The 19,343-nt window shown below is 49.4% G+C and overlaps 6 protein-coding genes across 6 annotated transcripts; 2 read left to right on the top strand and 4 right to left on the bottom strand.

The window, feature by feature from the left end:
- Positions 1-1,366: 1,366 nt before the first annotated feature.
- rna14 (cleavage polyadenylation factor subunit RNA14) lies at positions 1,367-5,292 on the bottom strand. The gene is made up of 6 exons (XM_024813392.1): positions 5,182-5,292; positions 4,150-5,111; positions 3,651-4,082; positions 2,592-3,594; positions 1,810-2,526; positions 1,367-1,715 (listed from the first exon to the last, which is right to left on the bottom strand). The coding sequence occupies exons 2-6, from the start codon at positions 5,050-5,052 to the stop codon at positions 1,699-1,701; spliced, it is 3,072 nt and encodes a 1,023-aa protein (XP_024670124.1). The 5' UTR covers positions 5,053-5,111; positions 5,182-5,292; the 3' UTR covers positions 1,367-1,698.
- A 163-nt stretch (positions 5,293-5,455) lies between these two features.
- asf1 (nucleosome assembly factor ASF1) lies at positions 5,456-6,866 on the top strand. The gene is made up of 4 exons (XM_024819244.1): positions 5,456-5,766; positions 5,829-5,868; positions 5,924-6,232; positions 6,288-6,866. Exons 1-4 carry the CDS (start codon positions 5,658-5,660, stop codon positions 6,685-6,687), a joined length of 858 nt encoding a protein of 285 aa, XP_024670123.1. The 5' UTR covers positions 5,456-5,657; the 3' UTR covers positions 6,688-6,866.
- Positions 6,867-7,889: 1,023 nt separating this feature from the next.
- Positions 7,890-11,569, bottom strand: BDW47DRAFT_109127 (putative SNARE-dependent exocytosis protein (Sro7)). Its single transcript, XM_024813391.1, has 7 exons — positions 11,360-11,569; positions 10,955-11,294; positions 9,323-10,897; positions 8,706-9,261; positions 8,528-8,649; positions 8,173-8,463; positions 7,890-8,111 (listed from the first exon to the last, which is right to left on the bottom strand). The coding sequence occupies exons 1-7, from the start codon at positions 11,444-11,446 to the stop codon at positions 8,086-8,088; spliced, it is 2,997 nt and encodes a 998-aa protein (XP_024670122.1). The 5' UTR covers positions 11,447-11,569; the 3' UTR covers positions 7,890-8,085.
- Positions 11,570-12,126: 557 nt separating this feature from the next.
- BDW47DRAFT_127465 (phosphotransferase family protein) lies at positions 12,127-13,192 on the bottom strand (the record flags this gene model as incomplete). The annotated part of the gene is made up of 2 exons (XM_024816722.1): positions 12,127-12,259; positions 12,336-13,192. 2 exons carry the CDS (start codon positions 13,190-13,192, stop codon positions 12,127-12,129), a joined length of 990 nt encoding a protein of 329 aa, XP_024670121.1.
- A 1,212-nt stretch (positions 13,193-14,404) lies between these two features.
- On the bottom strand, positions 14,405-15,546 carry BDW47DRAFT_127464 (THUMP domain-containing protein; the record flags this gene model as incomplete). The annotated part of the gene is made up of 6 exons (XM_024816721.1): positions 14,405-14,527; positions 14,596-14,736; positions 14,795-15,009; positions 15,072-15,225; positions 15,286-15,417; positions 15,520-15,546. 6 exons carry the CDS (start codon positions 15,544-15,546, stop codon positions 14,405-14,407), a joined length of 792 nt encoding a protein of 263 aa, XP_024670120.1.
- Positions 15,547-16,452: 906 nt separating this feature from the next.
- BDW47DRAFT_109123 (alpha-keto acid decarboxylase family protein) lies at positions 16,453-18,891 on the top strand. Its single transcript, XM_024813390.1, has 4 exons — positions 16,453-16,781; positions 16,848-16,928; positions 16,984-18,208; positions 18,263-18,891. The coding sequence occupies exons 1-4, from the start codon at positions 16,673-16,675 to the stop codon at positions 18,573-18,575; spliced, it is 1,728 nt and encodes a 575-aa protein (XP_024670119.1). The 5' UTR covers positions 16,453-16,672; the 3' UTR covers positions 18,576-18,891.
- Positions 18,892-19,343: the final 452 nt, after the last annotated feature.

Raw genomic sequence — 19,343 nt, 5'->3', positions numbered from 1 at the left:
GTCTGGGACCGACAGGCAAGCAAGAAACTTTGATCCACAGCTTTGTGCAGGCCAGTTGCCAAAACAGAACAGGCTTATATACGGCTAATGTGGCACCAACACTAGACCACAAAAAGCGAAAACTTACCGAGACAGGTTGTCAGAGACGTGTCGGAGAGTGGACAGGCGAATTCGAGACCGATGAGAAAAGTGTTCAATCGGAGATTAAGTCTTTGATGTTTATGCGTCGACAATCAGCGGATGTATCTTGGAGGTCGTGGGGCCAAGATCAAGGTTATGGGGAATGACTAGGAGAGACAGACTGATAGGAAGTTATGGGTTGGATAATAATGAAGGAGGAGGATGGTGGTAGAGGAAGACGAGAGAGTAGGAGAGGATCAGGTGGAATAGGACGGAAAGAGTTGACAAGGATCGGGTGAGGTGAAGGCTTCCTATTAGGAAGGAACGACAGAGCGAGATACGGGAAGAGGTCAGATCTTGGGGAAAGTGAGCTTGAGACAAAAGAAGAGGTAGGTAGATAGAGAAGATGAGGATTATGGCCAGATGAAGCAGAAGAGAGGACTATGGTATGGTGTAGCTTGGGAAAGAGGATGGAGGAGAGTGCGAAGTTGTGTATAGACAGACGCGTTGGTTGCTAGGAAGGTACGTGAGGCGTGACCGAGACGTGGCAGACACGCGACGAGGACAACATTCGAGAAGGAACAGATGGTAGAAAAGGAAGGTGCAGTGGAGGAAAAGTCAAGGAAAGAGAAGGATGCTTGGGAGAGGAAGATTGTAGAGAGGGTAGATGAAGCTTCATATAAGAGATGAAGGCCTGATACTTGACTTACCTTTAAATGATTTAACATGAGTAGATGGGAAGATGAAAAGGTCGTTTTGGAGTGAGAAGGAGATCCGTGTAGTGTATGTGGTGGAGGTGGAGGTGGAGGTGGACGTGTTAAGAGACGTGTTGAGGGCTAAGTGAGGTTGCTGTGAGCAGGTTTTCAATTTCTCATGGCTGATCTTTTGAGTGAGGCAAGTGCTCGCTGGAGGAGAAGACTACCTAGTGAGAAAGGGCGCCAGGTGATTACAGTCAACAGAGAGACTTTCGATGCTGTAGCATAGAAATTTTCTAACGATGTAATAATGAACGGTTATACAAGCGCCCTGTACGGGATATAGAACGCACAGAAAAGGTCCTTATCAAGACCGTTCATACGTGAGTGCAGCGGGAAGGAAGGGAAGTTGACATGGCCAAAGTATTCGAGTTGATTGGGAGTGAGTACCACCTGAAATGTACAAGAATAGGAGCTACCTTAAGCCATTCAATGACTTACACTACAGCTCTACAAAGGATCATAGCCAGATCAGCCAAGTCACGATATCTCTCATTCATTGCAGACTAGTTTGTTCGATAGACAGTTTACAACCGTGTCTGTACAAGCCACACCGGACGCGAGCAACCAATTCAACCAAGAAACAAGGGGTAAAAACGATAAGAAGAATCCAGAATGAGATATCTGACCTGGGCCTTGGCCATCAAACACTCAAAAATGTGGGCCAAACCAGAATTAAACGCCGATCCCCGAATGCAAGCGGTACTGAAGAGGACTATACAGTTTGGGCCACGCGGGTATGTGAGGCGATGTCATCGCGAAGTCAAAGGAGGAGATCGGTAATGCACTTCATCGAGGCAGTCTGGGGAGACATAAAAGGAGCTCAGGAACGGTACATGCCTATGATACCAGATTAGCTGAATTGATCATTTGAACAGGTCGAAGTTGGGAAATGTCTCAAAAATGCGACACCAAGATCGAGGGTAAAACATACCAGAAAACGGCTGCGTTCCCATGGGTGCTTGGCCACCCCCAAGCCCTCGGACTGATTGCGGAAGTGGGATCTGGGAGATCGAGCTTGGCATATCTATCCTCCGAATGAGATCGACCATTTTCTCTGGGGAAAACCTTCCAGCCGTGTATGCGGATGCCGACGGGATAATGCTCAGCAGATAAACGATATCTCGGGGTAACGGGGCTGGTGATCCCTGAGACCGGAATTGGGACGCCTGGACTCCAACGGGTTGGGGCCGCTTTTGCTGATCCAACTGCCGCTTCTGGGTCGTCTTTAAAGGTGACTCGGCTCGTGCAAACTTCCGGGGTCTACTTCCGTCCTCGTCGAAATCTTCCAACGGCCTCTTCGGCGAGTCTGCGACCGTTGTTTCGGGATATCTTGGAGAGGGAGTGCCATGGCGAGACGCCATTTGCTCCTGGGGGAAGGCTTGCTTCGGCCTCATTTGAGACGGAGAGATGATCGGGCGGACGGCAGTGGGATCAAAGGCAGCAGTCGAGTAGCGGTGCGCAAATTGCTCTAATGTTGGGTCCTCAGGGAACAGTTCACGCATCCGGCTTTCGAGGTTGATGACTTGAACGAGATCACCATAGCGCGACTCGTATTCGTGCAGGAATGCAAAGATTGGCTTGGCTTTGTGTACATTCTCTAGGTTGGACGCTAGCTTCCTCACTGTCATTTCGAACACCGCTCTGGCATCTAAAGATAGAAGGATCAGTAACCAGTTCTAGGGGGCATGCAGTGAGGATCAAGGTTCGACTTACTGATGACATCGTTGATGTCGATCAAGTGCTTCAAGTATTCAAGAGCAAAGTTCTCGTCATCGGGGAAGAGCTTAGCGCCACGCTCAAAGATCTTAGTAGCTGCAGGGTCCTTGTAACAATGATATTCGATAAGGGCACTGGCGATGTAGACATCGCTTGTGATACGCCCCCTCTTGCGAGCATCGGCAAAGACCTGTCTCGAGCCAGGCATCTCGCCAGGTTTTCCTTTGCCTTGGATGCGCCGCATTGCACGCATGAGAGCAATCCAAGCAAAGGAGACCGTCCTTGAGAGTATCCCAATCTGAATGGCGTGCGCATTTCGCAGTGCTTCAATCTGAGCGTTCTTCATCAACTCTAGTGACTTTGACTCCTGGTTCTGGTCGTCATCGTCATCGTCGTTGGACGGCTGTTTGTTGGGGTAATTTCGTGCAAAGTGTTCTTCCAAGCCAGCGACGTCCTGTGATTCCCGCGTCCGGGCCTTGCTAATCAAATCGTACAGAGCATCCAGCAGACGATCATAAGGTTCGCGGACTTTCGCACCGCGCTTGATAGGGTCTTGCTCAGATTCCGAAGTGATTTCCAGACGGTCAGCTCGCTTGAACGCGAGCAGGCAGCTTTCCGGATTAGCATCGACACCGTGTTTCAGAAATTCATTCCCTTCGGTTTCTAGGTCGTTGAGGAAACAGAACTCAGCCGCTTCAAACCACATCTCCGGCAAAAACCTGAGTGCCATCAAAGCCTGCTTGTAGACGTATACGACTCGTGATTTGAATGCTGCCATGTCTTCCTCCTTCAGAACAAGAGGGTCGCCCTTCTCCCATTGGATCCAGCGCTTCCAGATGTCCACTTGCTGTGCAAAATCAACATCGCCCTCGGAGCCTGGAACAGGAGGGAACCGGGGCAGGGATGTCCGATTGAGGTCCCTGGTGATATTTTGCAGTTCTGTATATGAACTTCGCGCAGTCATGTAAGCCGGAGACTGTTCTTGGAGGAATTTTCGGCCCTATCACACGGTCAGTAACAATATATGAATTGAATTGGATGTGGCGTTAGGGTTACCGTAAGCTTGTTCAATCCCATCTCGAACTGGTCGTACTCTTTCCACAGTGTGTTAACGGCCTGGGTCGGCACACCTATGGCTTTCTGGTATGCCTTCCGGAGCAAATCCATCTTCTGCTGGTCTTGCCATCCCGAGCCTCCAACATTACCAGGTCCGGAGCGGATAAACTGCACGTAATCTGCCCAAATCGAGCCGGAGTCCTTATCTACACCGACATACTGAAAAGCTAGATCGTAGGCAGATGAGATGATTGCTCTCGACTGTCCAGACTTATCTGTGGTTAAAGGGTTTCGCCGACGGACGTAGTCCAAGTACACGGTCCAGAGCTGGACATCAGGAATCGTCAACAGAGTTCTGTTGAAGATTTGTTCCAGGCGGTAGAGCTCATTGAGTTCAGACTCCATATTTGCGTATGCCACCCATTGTGCAGCCTAAAAATAAAAAGTCAAAATATGAGCTTCTGCTTCTGTGGTTTAATGACTGGCGCGGATGACTCACGGCAAATGGGAAGACGGTCAGGAAACGTTCGTAGACATCACGAGCATTATCAATCCTGTTCCGGCTTCTGTGTTCATTAATTAATTCAAGCCAGGCAGGGATATCTCCGCGAGGGTCCTCTTGGATTCTGTCCTCCAAGATACCGATGCGGTCATGGGGCAAGCGACCCTTCGAAGTGGATGGAGACTCAGGAGTAGGAGTAACGGCAGCGCTGCTTTGCACATTCTCCAGCTGTGGGGTACGTGAGTTGTACAGGTCCTGGCCCGATGGGGTCGAGGCCTCATTTTTAGAATCAGCGGCAAAAGGGTGAAAAGAACTATTGGAAACATTTTTCGCGTTGGCAGACTGCTGCGCAGCTTGATCCAACGATACATCAGGGGTAGAAGTATCTTCATTTGCATTTCCTGAAATGGGTTGCTGAGGCACATTCACAGGTATACTATTCATGTCCTCAACACCTAGTACAGCCGGAGGCTCATAATCTGCATCACCCGCCTCATCCTCATCCTCATCCTCGACCACAAAACCCCCAATTGTTCTGGTCTTTGGCTGTGCGGAATTCGTACCAGATGTGGACGCCGGTGTTGCTTCCTGGGACTCAGCGCGTTGAGGTGTCTGGGATGGCTGGTCACTGCCAGTCTGCTGAGCAGGATCCGTGTCCGTGGGAGGGGAGACATCGTCGGGTCGCTGTTGCTCGGGCGCGGAGGCATCTGGGGGAACACTTTCGTTTTGTTTGGAGTCTGTTGGAGTAGTAGAGTATTCGCCTTGTAGCGTGTTTGATGGATCATATTCGTCTGAGTCTGAATTATCTGCACCCTCTTCCCCATCGGCCTTATATTCCGCAGACTCCGCATGATCTGCCTGGGCCTGGAAAAAGGCCTTCTCGGCGTCTTCATCAGCCATGGCAGAAGAATGTGGCCTCAAGCGCAATTAGGGGGAACGTGTAAACAGACAATTTCTGTCTTGCGATCCGGTTAGCGACCTGGAGATCTCTCCGCGAAGGGGGTGTTGCTTCGGGAATAGGCCACGTACTAGAAAAAGTGGGAGGGGAGAAGCGAAATTCGGCAATTGTATTTGGTCCCTTATACAATAACGAAAGAATCTAATGGGTTAAGAGGACGGACCGACAGGTGGACACGCACTGTTGGTCCCAACTGGAGATGATGATGCTGCTGCTGTTCCACACGCTTGGCAGAAGCTGCAGCTGTCACGCATGCGCTCACGTGACAGAGGGCGGTGAGCGCGAGGATGCGTCCAAAACGCGGCGCGTCGTCGATCTTTCTTTCTAGGGTTGGTCATTTAATTACTTGCTGCTTCGCTGGTGCATCTCTCCCCCTCGATGAACTCCTCCAGTTCCTTCTCCTGATCCTATTTAAACCTGTTTCTATCTCCCGAGCTGGGTTTTAACCTTTCCCCCGCATTCTATACTTTCAATCCGGACCCCTTGGCCCAAACCTATATACCCAACCCAAATCTCATCGCGGAACTCGCGCCCACCACCTATCGCCATGTCGGTCGTCTCTCTCCTCGGGGTGAAGATCGTCAACAACCCAGCCACGTTCCTCGACCCGTATCAATTCGAGATCACTTTCGAGTGTCTTGAGCAGCTTCAGAAAGGTTTGTTTGAAATTAAAAATTCAATCGCGATCGCAATACTGATCAGGTGCCTTTTCCTTTAGATTTGGAATGGAAGCTCACTTATGTCGGGTCTGCAACCTCGTAAGTTGAAGCCGCCCGGGTCCTCCTTGTCGATCCTGAGCGCTGACCCCACCAGCTCTGAGTACGACCAAGAGCTCGACTCTCTCCTTGTCGGGCCCATACCTGTCGGAGTCAACAAGTTCATCTTCGAGGCCGATGCCCCCGATCTCAAGCGGATCCCCACTTCTGAAATCCTCGGTGTCACCGTGATCCTCCTTACATGCAGCTACGACGGGAGGGAATTCGTTCGTGTGGGATACTACGTGAACAATGAGTACGATTCGGAGGAGCTCATGGCCGACCCGCCTGCGAAACCCATCATCGAACGCATTCGCCGCAACATCCTTGCTGAGAAGCCGCGAGTGACTCGATTTGCCATCAAATGGTATGCCGATTTCTGTAATTGCCTTCTTTCATTGCCCTCAACTAACATCTTCAAGGGATACTGAGGAGTCTGCCCCTGCCGAATACCCGCCTGACCAGCCAGAGGCCGACAACCTTGAAGATGACAGTGGTGCCTACGGTGTCGAAGAAACAGAGCTTGAAGCTGCCTTGGTAAAGGAGTTAGCGGATCATGGCAAAGAGCCAAAGGCTGAAGATCACGAAATGGAGGGTGCCGAGCCCACTCCTGTCAAAGAAGAAGACGAGGAGGAAATCTCCGACGGCAATGAAAGCGAGGATATCGAAGACGAAAGCGATGACGACGACGACGACCTTGATGAAGAAGATGGCGCAGACGGCGATGAGGACGTCGAAATGGGCGATGATTCGGAGCAGAAAGATGACTCCAAGTCCAACCACCCGGTCCAGCCTCCCCATCCGGAGGTCATGGTGCACTAATTTGAAGCATCATCCCCGTTATATCCAAAATTACGAACTGGATTGTTGAATGTTTGCCCATCCTTTTCTTCATATGATTTTATGATCGGTTGCAACGTTTCATGATATAGGAGCTCCCCATACATACCTTACCTTTACTTTCACATATGCACCATTTAGTTTACGATATAGAACCAAACCAAATCAACAACATGTCAACAACCAAATAAACATTCCGTCCACCAAAATACCCCGTAACCATGGTGAAGAATTAAAGGGATAGTACGTCCCTCAACCAAGTTCCACCTCAGCCTGCACTACACGCAGGGATCTTCAGCGGTCTGCAGAGATATGGACCACCCATCGATCCCTCACAGGAATATGCAAGGCCTGGGTGACTTGGAATTGTCTGGTACAAGCAATTCATCTGCAAAGTCGCCAAAATTCTCTCAGTGTACAGCAGGACTACCCCCCGCGCTCTCCTTTCTGCACCCGCTTGCCACAATATCCATTTTTTTTCATAGCAGCAAGCTTAGAAATAATCTTGCCTCGCGTCATTCAGAGAAAGGGGCTGATATTAGGAGAAGAAAATAATCAGGTCAGCTATCGGGGTCAGAGACATTGTCGGGTCGAGACCTTATAAAGATCTAACCCTCGCAGATATTACGCATGTCCTATCTACTATAATAGTCACTAGCTACTTTGATATTTTACTAAACAGCTGTTCAAGTGATACCAGTCCTTGGTGTTGATCCGTTACATCATAGTTCAGTGAGTGTTGATATGATCTGGTGGTAGTTTGGATTTGATCATTTCTACCTGTGATTGAGGGAATGTATAGGTTTATGATGGCGGGTGTGTTTTAGATTCACTCGTCCCTCTTCTGATCGAAAGTCTTTAGAACCTGGAAGTTGTAAATACTCTCTCTAATTGACAGTGACAGGTTGTTCAAGGGGCCACTATGGGAGTGGATGTACTTAGGTTATAGTTACATACCGTGCTGGGAATCTGTGCTGTAGGAAACTACTCAGACTTCACTATGTATGTTTTTACTAGAAAGTAATAGTAATACTGGATGGGTCTCCTTGACTGAATGGATTTCTTAGTTTCCACTTCATTGACACCATAGTTGGGTAATTTGTTTATACTCACTGTTGATCTATAGGTAGTGGTGGTCTATGTGCCAGGTGAACAAATGTATAAATCTACCTGGTCTACTGCAATTAATGAATAGTGTCTTGATATTACTACCTGACAACTAAAGAAATAGCTTCGCACATTACCCATACATGATTATCTGTGGATTAAAATATAACAAGCACAACAAACCAGATTATTAGAGATGATGGGGTATGTAACTAAGAATAACTTCTCCGACTTCACAATCTGTGTCAATTTCCTTTGTGAACCGTTCGTCCCTCAAAGACCAAACTTCGCCCCCAACGCTATCAATTCAATTAGCACAACCAACGGTACACCATACAGAATAGGATAACTGGTACTTACCACCCAAAACAGCCTTCTTCTTCTGATTCTGAACATACTTGTTGACATCCCGAGCCCAGCCGCTACTGTTTTCCTCCAGACGGTCCATGTGGTCGCCAGCCATACTGAGCTTCTCGGTACGCTCTTGCACTTGACGCTGCATGTACGAGAAGTATCCTTCCTGGCTGCTCTGAGACTGGCTCGACATGTTGGTCGGAGTTCGGTTTTCCCGGTCGAGTCTTCGGCGTTCTTGGTCGTCGAGGCGCAATTGTTCTTGCATCTTTTTGGATAATGGTCGGTCAGGGCCTCCGACTGTGAGATATTGTGTTAACAGGTATTTCTATATTATGATAGCTTGTTGGGCGAGGGTACGAACTGAGAATGTCCATGTCGGCGGGCGAGACGTATTGCGTGCCGGATATCCATTGGATGTTGCTGATAGTTGGTCGCGGAGGGAGTTGGGCTTCCGCGTTGAAGAGCCGGTCCTCTGAAGGTCGCCTGAATAATCTTGTTAGCCTCCAGTGGTAGGAATCAGGAAAAACGATATTTCTTACACTCCTGGCCCAGACGACCAAACGTTGAAAAGTCCCACTTGAGAGGGCCCCGTCCAAAGAAGAACAGTTCCGTTCGAGCAAATGGTAGCATCCGAAAGTCGTCTCATCTCAGCCATGTGTCCAATAGGACTACAGCCAACTTCTTTGAGTCCAGGGACAGAGAACGCGCGAACATGGCCATCGCCGAAAAGTCCAATCAAAGTATGGCCTCGACCTTCGACATGGACGACTTCGGCGGAGTCACACAAAAAGTCGTCCCAGCTTTTATGGGCACCCTTCGAGGTGGCTGGCTTGAAAATCCTGCATCCAGAAACAGTCACCGCGATGACAACGCCATTGACTCTAGCTCCATTCCTCAAGCCACCAACGGCGTTCGGCGTCGCCAGAGCAGGGCTACCAGTGTCGGCATTGACGGGAGAGATTTTGATGACTTTGTCGTCTAGTAGCAAAGCACCGGCGAATTGGGCCTCGTAGGCTCCATTGCTCGCGGGTATTATTTTAAAGGTTGCAAGGTGTCCCTTATAAGTTCCCACAAAGCAGCAAATGCTCGAGTAATCTGAAAAGTGGATTAGTATAATCTGGCTTTTTTTTCTTGGGAAGGGAAACTCCATCCTTACCATCACCTTCTAACGTCAATACGCCAAATTCAATGCTTGTAGGCCACTCCGGGACCGGCGCTTCCGAAGCACGATGCTTTCCGAGGAAGCTACCCCGTTTGTTCGCCTTGGTAAGTTCGGACAAATGGGTCGTGTGGATAATGGCCGGGCCACGGAGATCAATAATGACAATGCCGCCATTCTGGAAGCCAGCTGCGACAAAACCGACTTGGCTATGTTTCAGGGCAGTCACTGGTCCCTGCTGCATGTCCAGCAGTGTAAGTGGGAGGAAGCCCGCCCTCAGCACAGGATCAGTTCTATGGGTGACTTTGGTTAGCATCCCGGGACCTTGATTGACACCCGGAGGCTCTTCGCGGCCGAAGCTTGGGTTGTTGCCCCATCTGAAGATCACAAATTCTCCGGATTTGAGACCGATAGATATTTCACCAGTCGAGCCACTTAAAGAAATCTCTGAAACCTCGACATTGCCGACTCGGCCCACAGCCCGCGACAAGTCCACTTGGATGACGTCCCCATTTTCAACCTCATCGTCGTGTCCCACGTCCCACAGACGGACAGTCCCGTCTCCATGTGCCGTGGTGATGATATTCCGATTTTCAAATCGCTTGAGCGCCTTTCTTGCTTCGGCGCCACCCTGTAGGAATTTGGGCCCTTGCGATCGCTTTTCCTTGAGACCAAGCCAAGCTCCGCGCTCCACCGCAGTCAATTTGATCTTGATCACAAAAGGATGAACAAAAGTGAGAGACGGGTGGATCATGTTAGTTGGAGTGATGGGATGGCCACTCGGGAAACTCATGGTGATCAGCTCGCCTGAGGAGAGGATGGTCATAAGGGCAATCGGATCGTGGGCGCCGGCATAATAAGGCGAGGCGCGGGGAAGGAGACAGAAGTCCGCAACGTCCGCACCAGGGGGGGTCGGAAGATTAGTGATTGCCTGCGGTTCCGCAAAATATTTGGTGATCATGGCCCAAGAAGAGGTCTGATAGTTCGGGCTTGACCCCAAATCAATGAAGGTCAGCCCTTTGTTGGACTCTGCCTTTGGCCGACCACCGGCTATCAACAGACCACTATCATCACCGTTGGCCTTGACACACCACGCAATTTGGGCGATGGGGTTGATCAAACCAGTCGCAGCCCCTCCGGTCTGAGGTTGGACACCTGGTTGATCAACGTCCGCCGTCTGTATGGACCTAGCCATCAACTTGCGGCCATCTTTTGAGTCCCAAAAGACCAGACTGTTGTCGTCGTGCACCGTTAATATGAAGACCCCATTTGGGTGCCACAGCGCCCTGGTTAATCGAGGCTTGTGCAGATCGTGTAACGGGACATTGGAATTGCCCCCCAGGGCACCAGGGGGTACCTCATACTCGAAGTAGTGCTGCGCGATGTTTTGCTTGAACGAAAACACCACGGCTCCGTCCGGATATCCCACCAAGACCTTGCCAATATCGCGAGGCGAAAATGCGAGCGAAACCACTGGACAGAAGCGCGCCCGAGGATTGCGCTGGACCCAGAGATTAGAGACTCTGAAGGGCGTGAGGGATTCGCGGTCCAGGTCATAGGCAATGATATCCCCTGTATCAACCAGTCAATACCTTATCATCTCTCCCCCTACCAAGTATTTCTACATACCGTTTTGCAGACCGATAAACGCATAGTCGAGGCTCGGATCGGTCAACAATGCACTGACATGATTCGGCGGGGTATGAGAGACAAGCGTCTGTTTGGTGTCGAGCGAGAAGACAGATATTTCACTCTTGGAGTCGACGCTGATAAGCTTGTCGGCGCAGAATTGAAGGAATTTGGCGGACGCCTTCCGAGGTAAGTTGAAGATGGCAGTTACTCGTCGTTGACCGAAGACATAAATTTGGCCGCATCCAAACTGGGTGTCACTTGTGCCAACCGCCAGGAGAGACTGGACGGGATCGTATGCGATTACGCTGACCTGGGAATTGATACCGTATCGTGCGAACTACAAAAGAAGTGGAATCCATCAGTACTGATCTCTTCTCAAACGATAGCTTGCGGGGAACCTACATCATCGATCGCGAACAAATCTGGCGACAACCCCTCGGAAAAGTCCTTCTGTATTCCGGCTTGCTTTCCTCGCAGGAAATGTGCCATGTTGCATTAGATGTTGGGATTTCCCAAACGATGGAAAGAAGATAGATATATATGGAAGAGGGAGATGGAGGCGATAGTATGGATCCTCAAAAGTGCGGAACAGAAACCTTGCAGGTGTTTGATGGCGGACCCCAAGGCATCTCCATTCATGCCGCGGAATGTTAACTTGACGCCATTTGCCAGCGCTGGTCGCGGGGCGGTCGATCGGCCCCACCTAGTTGTCCGGAAGGGGTTTAGTGTTGCAATGAGGTATGGGATGCCAGTGCCACCGGTATCATCATTCTGGGTTCTTTGTCCCAGCATTACAACGTCAGTAGTACGATAATGATATATATTGATTTTTGGTAAAGAAGAGAAAATTTGCAGCTATGAAGTCGTTATATCCTTTTATCGTTGCACACATTTTGGGGTTGGGATTTGCACAAGAATCCCTACCAAACAGTGGAAATGGAGTGTAGCCCAAGCAACATGAAGTGTTCAGGCAGAAAGACTGACTGCCAGATCACCTAGGCAGCAACAGTTTCTGATTCTGACCTTTCTTAGAGTGACGAGCCTCTGCAGCTACTATATAGTAACGTCCGTCCACATCTATATTGGTTAAGACGGTGCCTGTGACAGGAAGAGCTCAACCCAGTCCCCTTATTGTGCCTTACAACCCAGCAGGAGATGCCGTAATGGTCTCAGGGGCTTTTGATTGTAGATAATTTTGCCAATATCGTCGTCAGTTGTCGTCGGGAGTCAATCTCGGCAGTCACATTGCGATGTCGATAATACTCCGTGATGATTCGACACACAGAGCGATAGCAGGCATATCTGTTCAGCAAAAACATACCGATTAGCACGTTGTCAATTCTCGGAAGTGAGACATCCAGCTTGAGTCCAAACATACAGTAGTTGTCGAGTCCTTTCCGATTCACTTTTGATCGGCTGCCTCCCAAACCCATCTAATACTGCGGATGAGGGGCCCTCGAATATTTCAGTCATGAGAATGTCCCCCCAAAGTGTGTTCCCAAAGTCTATAATCCCCGAGAATTGCTTCGTCTCCGGATCTAATAGTACCTGTGATGGTCGACCAAGGTCCATGACCACAAGCCGTGGTACCGTTACTTCGTCAAGAGCCGGCGATAGACGACGGACGTGTTGCCTGATCTCTGTGTAGGGAATATTGACGAAGACATCTTCCGAGTCGCGAATGATATTCTCAACAAGGGCAACAAACACCTCTCGCCACGACTTTTTGCCTAACCCACGGGCGACTTCATCCAGGAAGCCGAACGAATCCGCCACGTGCCCTCCGATCTGACTCGCTAGCGAACCCAGGCTTCTGTCGAGGTCCTGGCGATTTTGGATACTGAGGCCAGCCTCTAAATCCCGAAGTGTCTCCCCCGGGGTATATTGTCGTACAACCAGAGGAGACCCCAGCAGACTGCCCCGACGGTCGTAAAGGAGCAGTGACGGAACGTGTGGAATTGCGCTTTTCTCGAGGAGTGCGAGAGCTCGAGCTTCTGTTTCTAGCAGGACCTGTTCGCGCCGCAACAGAGGGGTGGTCGGCTTTGGTGGCTGCTTCAGAAGGATCCGGCTGCCATTGGAGAGAGTGAGGACCTGGATCGAATGGAGATGGCCCTCTAGTAGACCGATGCTTTTCACATGGACAGACGGGGAAAAGATGCGTTCAACGACAAGTTCAAGCTCCTTCAGCGTTTCATGTTCCAGATCTTGAGGACTAAACACTCTTATAGGGGGCATGATACAGATGGTCCTAGTGTTTGGTACGGGGGTTCAGCATGGTGCGTGGGTAGTGTTTACCACGAGGAGTTTGGCGGTATAGGAATTCCTTAGATGGCGAACTATGACCGAACAAATAGAAGATCTCATCGAATATTGTTTACAATGGCTACTCCGACCATAGCAGCTTTATCAAGAAAAAGAAAAACAGAGAAACAAGAACATAAAAAGGATAAAACCTCTCGGATTGATCATCTGATCAGTGGTCCACATACGGTTCCCCCCCTACCTTACCGAGATTGTACACCTGCGAATTGAACACCTTTGCTGCCAGTGGGCAAGCCGATGGAACGCGTTTGAGGCATCTGGTGAGGGTCCATGCAATGCCTGTGAAGACGGGGCGCCACACTCGACCCTTCCCGAGTCGACATTAACCGAGCCCCATTGCATCCAGAATAAACGAAAGCATACTGGCTAAGCGAGTGCCAGATCTATAAAAATCTCGAATTCGAAACGAACAATCGCATGTGTTGAATGGCTGGGATTGGGAGATCGTGAAGTCGACCCCACGAACCGCAGGCTGCAACTGCTGGAGCTCGCCTAAGTCTCCCGCTCTAAGGAAGGTGCGATGTAAGCGAACCTGGTCGATCCAATCAGACGGCCGGATTACCGAAGCCGACGCAGCGTTTGAAGTCGCCTTAATTAAAACAGCTCCAGTGGTTCCGGCCCACATGCACGGTGTGTTGGAACGGCTAAGGCTTCCAGAAAACGAGTGATTTTCTATACAGGTCAAGCTCTTATAGGTGATATGTTTGTATTGTACTTTTTAGTTATGGATTCATCCATTGCACTGACTCATGACATGTCATCGTCTCTTCTGGGAAAAGCAACCACGGCTGTCTTAAGTGCCTAGGCACTGGGGCACTGTCGCTTAATGAGGTAATGAGGTACATAGTCGTTGACATGGATGACTTCGATGTACTTTCTTGGGCAAACTGAATCAAATCTCCCTGTATTCTTATATTTCCCAAACGTAGGATTGGATATTGTCGGAGTGACCCGATAGTAACTCATCGGGAATTCTCGCCTATGCTGCACTGTGCATGGGTATCGATCAACTGATAGGTTTTATTTATAATTTGTCACGATTCGGCAGCGGATGTAACTATTTGGCACATGTAAAGCGTGGTTTGAACAAGGATTCTGGACGCGACATGGGTGACTACCCACACATCACTCCCTGGACTCTGTAGGCTTTGTTTCATCTGGCTTCGGAGTTGGGTTGTACAACTCAGCCAAATTGTATCGCTTGAGTTTATCATAGTCGCTTCCAGCGACACTCATTCCGACCACATTCTGTAGTCTCAGGGTCAGCAACGGTGGTTAAACACTCCCACGCGTATCTAAAGTAGCAAAGATCATACCTGAATAACGTCAACAAGGATGACCAGATCAGGGTTCGTGAGATCGACAGGATGCTCTTTGCCCACGACATCGGCAATGGTTTTGATAACATTGTCTCTATTGAACTTGGAGTTGCTCCGAATAGCTGGTCGAATTGCATACTATAATGTTCTACGTTAACTAGGTCTCTTACCATACTTAACATGGAGAGGAACATACCTTCTTGGGGGGCCCGCCAGAATGGAAGTAGGGCTTGAGAATCTCGCGTGCGAAAACCTCGAGGTCCACGCTGAGTATCTTGCGGATGGACGTTATTGGCGTCATGCGTTTCACGTAGCGGCTTCGCTTCTTTTCAGGGTGAGCATATGCTTCCTCACAAAGTTCATGCACCAGTTTCTCGGGGTTGATGGATTTGTCAAATCGTATGAATGTCACTTTGCAGCGTTAGCCTCAACGATGTTATGCGGGGGACGATGTATGAAAGCTCAGTACGAACCACAGGGCGTGTCTAATCTGATAGCTTGGAAAAGACGGGCTTTGCCCGAGCCAGGCTTGAGGCCTTCGACTTCTTTCCTGATCTGGGTCTCGATGTCGTCTTCGTCTCCATCGGACTCACCATCTTCCTCACCTTGCCCAGAAGACTCGACACTCTGGAGATACCATGGGTTAGAGCAGTCGGGAAACTTTTATTATTTTTCTGAGAGACGAACCTGCGAAAAGATATCCAGTACTTCAGCAATGCATTTCGGTTCTCTTCCCAAATCGCAGGTGACAAACACCCCCCAGTCTCCGGTGTCAATGGTCACTTTATTGCCTCTTGATTTTTGCCATGATACGCCACCCTATACTGTGTATTAGACAACTTGGCCAATGAACAGACTTAAGCCATGGGCCCATCGGAAAGGTGGGACAGACTTCTTCAAACGTATGGCAAGGGAACAAACCTTTTGCTTCTTGGAGGATGAAGACATATTATCGGAGATAGGTCTTTTTCCAGGACCGGCCATCAATTTCCTCCTCCTATTGTTCTTGATTTGATTTCTTTTTGTCTCAACGAGTCGTAATTTTGGCCTTCTGTTTTTAGTTTAGTTTCTTCTTTTCCTTCTCAACTTGACAGCGTTATCTCGACTGAATGATTTGCTGATCCTCTATTCTGTGTTGACCGTGTATGACCCCGCACTGATGACAGCAGAAGCTAGATGCCTTGCCTGTAACTTTGTCATCAAACAAAAAGTCACCAGTTGATATCTATCAAGATCACTCTTCGTTACTTGTCGACAGCTATGGAAAGCCTATGTCCGCGGGTGGCACAGCGGGGAGATCAGAAATCCAAGATAGGAATAGTGGGGCAGTTCCGTCTGATAGTGAAGGCACCCCACCAACCTCCCGAGTCTCAGAGTGGACTGATTCCTTGACAGTGAAAACAAGACTGTTATCACTGCTAGGTGATTGAGTGCAAATAGGATTGTAACTTTAGCCTAAAGTAGACAGTCTGCCTTGAATCATTAGATGTTCATACACTGTGAGACTTATGGCATGCCACTGAGTGAACACCTCTCAATAAGCACCAACAAGCTCCAGACGGCGCTCCAGACGGCGCTCCAGACTCAAGTCTTTATATTCAATTAACTTGATTGGGATTAGCTGGTTAGCTGATCATATATTGGTATCACCCGGGAGATCCGGACTTAAACCGAGCAAATGAGCTTGAGTGAAGATGCAGTAATTCGGTGATAAAACGTCCGTGTGGCTTTCCTACAACGTACTATCATTCGACATTGCCAGTAGGGATGTTGGTCAATTTTAGAACAAAAGCCATAAAAACTCATCGGCAAGCCTGAGCGTATCGATTAGCAGACCAACAAAAGTGGGAAGGTGCTGTAGTAGGTAGTTATCTCTACATAGTCCTACCTGGTTTGGAGACACACATGACATCACGTCTCTTTCATGACGTTATAGGCTGCCGTTGTTACATCCTTATAAACCATTGCCAACCAACCCACTCCTGTCCACAAAAATTAAATTACTCAATCGTCTACTCCTCCAGGTTTTGGCCCTTAGTTTAATTGTTAATTAAGGCCCACGGAACGCTACATCATGCCTAACGATATCGCAACCAGAGAGCTTCGCCAGCCCGTTGATATCGCCGAATACCTCTTCCGGCGGCTCCATCAGGTTGGAATCCGTTCGGTGCATGGTGTTCCCGGTAAGAAACTTTCGGATACCAGAGTATTCGATAGAAATGTGTATACTAATCGTATCGGACATATAGGTGACTACAATCTTGTCGCCTTGGATTACCTGCCAAAATGCGGACTGAAGTGGGTGGGCAACTGCAATGAACTCAACGCGGGTATGATCGATTTGTTCAATAACTATAGAGAGGAAGTCTAACGAGGCGATCGCAGGATACGCTGCCGACGGATACGCTCGAGTTAAGGGAATCAGTGCATTGGTCACCACCTTCGGAGTCGGAGAGCTTTCCGCACTCAACGCGATCGCAGGAGCATATTCGGAATTTGTCCCCATCGTTCACATTGTGGGTCAGCCGCACACGCGGTCGCAGAAGGATGGGATGCTTCTGCACCATACCCTGGGTAATGGGGACTTCAATGTCTTTGCCAGGATGAGCTCGGGAATCTCGTGCGCGATGGGACGACTGAATGAGACACACGAAGTGGCCACGCTCATTGACAACGCCATTCGAGAATGCTGGATTCGCAGCCGACCGGTCTACATCACTCTGCCCACGGATATGATTGTGCAGAAAATCGAGGGCGACCGGCTCAACGACCCTATCGACCTCACTCTGCCCCCGAATGACCCCGAGAAGGAAGACTATGTGGTGGATGTCGTTTTGAGATACCTGCACGCTGCTCAGAGGCCCGTCATCCTGGTTGATGCTTGTGCTATCCGCCACCGCGTCCTTGATGAAGTCCAGGACTTGATGGAAGCCTCTAGATTGCCGACCTTTGTGGCACCGATGGGCAAGGGAGCAGTGGACGAGACCCATAAGTGTTACGGTGGAGTTTACGCGGGAACTGGGTCGTATCCCGAGGTCCGGGAGCAGGTCGAGTCGTCTGATTTGATTTTGAGCATCGGAGCCATCAAGTCCGACTTCAACACCACCGGGTTCACCTATCGCATTGGTCAGCTCAATACTATTGATTTCCACAGCAACTACGTTCGCGTGAGGTATTCGGAATATCCAGACATCAACATGAAAGGGGTCTTGCGGAAGGTCATCCAGCAACTGGGCTCTGTCAACGCCCAGCCACCGCCGCCACTTACGAACACTGTACCTAACGAAGAGAAGACCTCGGGTAACCAGGCGATCACTCATGCGTGGCTGTGGCCCACTATTGGACAGTGGTTGAAGGCGAACGACATTGTCATCACGGAGACTGGAACGTCGAACTTTGGAATCTGGGAGACTCGCTTCCCGCCCAATGTCACAGCCATCAGCCAAGTTCTGTGGGGGAGTATTGGCTATTCGCTGGGCGCGTGCCAGGGTGCGGCTTTGGCTGCTAAGGAGCATGGCCGGCGGACTGTGCTGTTCATCGGTGACGGCAGTCTACAGCTAACTGTCCAGGAGCTCAGCACCATGATCCGGAACAAGCTGAACCCAATCATGTAAGGATAATTAAGCCGGTGTCGCTTTGAATCATGCACTAACAAAAGCGCTAGATTTGTGATCTGCAACGAGGGATATACCATCGAGCGGTATATCCATGGCTGGGATGCGGCATACAATGACATCCAGCCGTGGGATATCAAGAGCCTTCCGGTGGTATTCGGCGCCAAGGACCAGTACAAGGGGTACAGAGTTCAAACCAGAGACGAGGTGACCAAGCTCTGTGCGAGCAAAGAATTCGCGGATTCGTCTTTACTGCAGGTACGTGGATGGTTCCTATCCACATATGAAATGTCTTTCGCAGCTGACAAGCGCACTAGTTGGTGGAGCTCCATATGCCCCGTGACGATGCCCCGCCGGCCCTGAAAATCACAGCTGAAGCAGCGGCGAAGAGAAATAAATGAATCTTCGGCTAGAAACTTGACGATTGTGCTAGCATAATTGTCGCACTGGAGGTGCTATCGTCCTATTATTTTCGATTAATGTCTTTATCCTAATATGCTTCTTTGGTTTGTTTGTCACGAAGGACTCAAGCCGCCTAAGGAAATTCCCAAGCAATCAAGAGGGAAGGTGGTGTCATACCAAAATTGTCAATTCGTTCTTGTCTTCTAGAAAGACATTTTCAATGGAATCTTGTAACTAGCACGTTGAGATTCAAAGGCCCTCGGCCTATCGACTGGGACTGTAACGATCCTTTAGAAGCTCTAGTACGGAGTAGGCATTGGAACAACGCTATTGTAGGGCTGAAAAATGATCAATCAACCTTCGATAATCCCAAGTGGGGGGAAAGTATGAACAGGTCCAGTTTTGGTTTTAGTGAAACTCGAAGCTTGACCTCCTACTCCTTTCGCCTTCTTGTTCCATTCCCCTTCAAATATATTGATTATTATACTAAAAGATGACCTCTAGTGCCGGATGTGTTTCAAAATGAAAAGGGGAAGAGAGCTTAGACTGCTTAGTTTGCGACCACGTGATCTGCGGTCATCCAGGCGCCAAGGCATCCACCCCAAGCGCATCGTCACTTGAAACTTTTGAGCTGCGACTTCGATTGCTAAACTGATTACCCCGTTACTATCATTTCTCTCGACTCGACACCCTTCCACCTACGACGGGATCGAACCTTCTCCTCCTTTA

Source organism: Aspergillus candidus (genome assembly GCF_002847045.1).
Source record: "Aspergillus candidus strain CBS 102.13 unplaced genomic scaffold BDW47scaffold_38, whole genome shotgun sequence".
Classification (NCBI taxonomy): Eukaryota; Fungi; Ascomycota; class Eurotiomycetes; order Eurotiales; family Aspergillaceae; genus Aspergillus; species Aspergillus candidus.
Note: the sequence above shows the minus strand (reverse complement) of the source record. Positions and strands in the feature narration are given on the sequence as shown.